The 2,764-nt window shown below is 51.8% G+C and overlaps 1 protein-coding gene across 1 annotated transcript in view; it reads right to left on the bottom strand.

Annotated features, from left to right (window-relative positions):
• KIRREL2 (kin of IRRE like 2 (Drosophila)) overlaps positions 1–2,527 on the bottom strand; it is a 15,477-nt gene extending 12,950 nt beyond the window's left edge. Inside the window, exon 1 of the mRNA XM_018571951.1 lies at positions 2,407–2,527. Coding sequence (XP_018427453.1) covers positions 2,407–2,527 — 121 coding nt within the window. The remainder of the gene's footprint in view (positions 1–2,406) is intronic.
• Positions 2,528–2,764: the final 237 nt, after the last annotated feature.

Raw genomic sequence — 2,764 nt, 5'->3', positions numbered from 1 at the left:
GCTTTTCCCGAAGGTGCGCGCGCTCGCCGCGCAAATCAAATGTGAGCCGAAGCGTGAAGTGCAGGTTGTGTGGCTTTTTTTTTGTTCTGCTTTAGCGAACCTGCTGAAAGCGAGGTGATAACGTTCGCCGGCGCTCGGGAGGTCCCCTCCCCTTTTAGATCGTAAGCTCTCAGGGGCAGGGCCCTCCTTACCATCTTGTCTTGAATTGTATTGTGATTGTAATGTCTTCCTTATATTGTACAGCGCTGCGCAAACTGTTGGCGCTATATAAATCCCGTATAATAATAATAATAATGACCTCCTGCGAACATATGCTGCCTCACAGCGACTGAGTGTGCACAACAGTGGCATGTAGCAGAGCACTGTGGTTCCTTTATATTCTGACGGAGAGCTTACCGTTACCATTAGCTACAGGCGCTGCGCTTCACCACTGAAATACCATACATACTGAGGGGAATTAATCAAAATCTGGAGCAGCTGTGTACGGCCACCAATCAGCTTCTCTCTTTCAGGTTCAAATCTTAACTGAACATACTGAAGAGAGATGCTGATTGGTTGCCCTGAAAAGCTGCTCCAGTTTTGATTAATTCCTCCCAATGCATCTTCCATCCAATCTGTATACATTGTTTCCTATTCTTAAGCCCTGATGAGGGGGGGGGTGTCAGTCTTTGGCCCCGAAACGCGTCGGATTTCCTGTATGATTCTTACCTGATTTTGCATTGGAATATACCATACGGAGCTTCAATCCCTGATCCATCTATGAGCTTTTTATTGTGGTCTGGTTTCTTATTTTGCAGATTTCCCCTCACTTCCTGTCTGGTCCCCCAGACAGGAAGTGAGGGGAATTCTCTCTAAGGGCTAGAAGCAAAACCTGACAGGGTCTAACCCTTACCCACTCCATCCAAAACAACTTTTTTTGTTGTTGCTATAGATACACTTTAAATGAAAAGTTTTGACGCACAGGGGCTTAGTGGTTAGCACTTCTGCCTACAGCACTGGGGGGGGGGGCAGTCCGAATCCCAGCCAGGTCACTATCTGCATGGAGTTTGCATGTTCTCCCAGCGCTGGTGTGGGTTTCCTCCGGGTACTCCTGTGTCCTCCTACACTCCTAAGACATGCTAAAAGGCTAATTGGCACCTTTATGGACGTATGTGCGCATTCACATCAGTCCCCACCCTTGAGGAGCTTACAATCTAAGGTCCCTATCTACCTTAGATTTCCCTATCTACCTTAGATTGTAAGCTCCTCGGGGGCGGGGCCTGATGTGAATGCACACTGTGTTTATTGTCGGTGCTATGTAAATACCAATAATAGATAATGCTTTAAAGCCAGGGGTCGGCAAACCTCGGCCCTCCAGATGTTGAGGAACTACAAGTCCCACGAGGCATTGCAGGACTCTGAAAGCCAGAGTCATGGTGGGATTTGTATTTCCACCCCAGCTGGAGTACCGAGGTTGCCCACCCCCGCTTTAAAAGAATCCTTAAACACAGTTCACGAGTCTCATTTGAAACGTAATTCTGCGTCTTGCTTTCCCATTGAGGAAGATTGTGATTTGCAGCTCATTACCTTCCAGTGAAGGAGCTGAGGGCTGCGCGAAGTCCCGAGACCGAATCTGAGATCAGCCGCACCGAGAGGGACCGGTCGGTCGCCATGGGGGCAGAGCTGCCGTCAGATACCCCCCTCCCCCTTCTGTATAACAGCCCATCCTCCGACATTGCGGGCTCGGGCGCAGCTGACTGTTCGCGCTTTGTGGCGGTTTTCCGCTCGGATGACAAGAAGTTTCCATCGCGCTGACGCTGCAACCAAACGCAGCAGATTTTTGCTGCTTCAAAACTCTCGTCGCTCCTCGTTAATCATCTGCCGTCTGATCACTGCAACGGACGCAGGAAAGAGAAATGCTGCCTCTCACATCAAAAACATAGATATATATTATTTAAAGGGACGGTACGCAGCAGCTTTTCTGCTGGTTGGTTGCCGTGGGTGAGTGCACCTTGCTCGCACTTGCCACCCAATCTCCTGGAATAGGGAAGCGCAAATCCTCAATTTAAAAAAACGCGCGTCAATGTGCATCAATGATGCACCAAGGCAACACACGAAGCATGACGATGCCTACAAAAAATATGCACCCCAGCACGCACGCACATTGATCTTTATGTCATATGTCATGGACCGAGAGGCCGACAGTGTCAGGAGAGAGGAGGGGACCCGGCAGCATACCTCATCCCGCCGGGTGAACGCCCCGTCCTCTCTCTACCGGCGTCCATCATCAAGATGGCCGCTGGCAGGCGTCAGTCAGATGGGCACGCATGCGCGATGACGTCATCGAGCATGCGCGAGGTGATGCGCACGTGCGTTGACGACACAGCAGGGTGTGACACCCGGCCTCGGGACGCCCCTGACCTTTACCTCTCCTCTTTTCCACCACATAGTAGGGAGGCATCCTGTTGTCCACAGAGATAACTGGCGACAGTGTCACCGGGGGCGTCCCGAGGCCCGGATACCGGGTGACGCCCCGCCGTGACCTCATCGCGCATGCGCAGCCATCTTATTGATACCTGCCGACAGAGAGAGGAGGGGACGTTTACCCGGCGGGATGAGGTATGCTACTGGGTCTCCTCCTCTCTCCTGACACTGTTGGGCTCTCAGTCCATGACCGAGTGCCCGACTTTTCAGAGGGGGTGACACCAAAATGACTGTCAGTCATTTTGGTGTCACCCCCCTTCAATGGTGGCACCCGGGTGCGGGCCGCACCCCCTTTCTGACA

This window comes from Nanorana parkeri, unplaced genomic scaffold (assembly GCF_000935625.1).
Source record: "Nanorana parkeri isolate BGI_ZX_2015 unplaced genomic scaffold, ASM93562v1 scaffold1877, whole genome shotgun sequence".
In the NCBI taxonomy this organism is placed as follows: domain Eukaryota; kingdom Metazoa; phylum Chordata; class Amphibia; order Anura; family Dicroglossidae; genus Nanorana; species Nanorana parkeri.
This window is presented reverse-complemented; position numbering and strand designations above follow the sequence as displayed.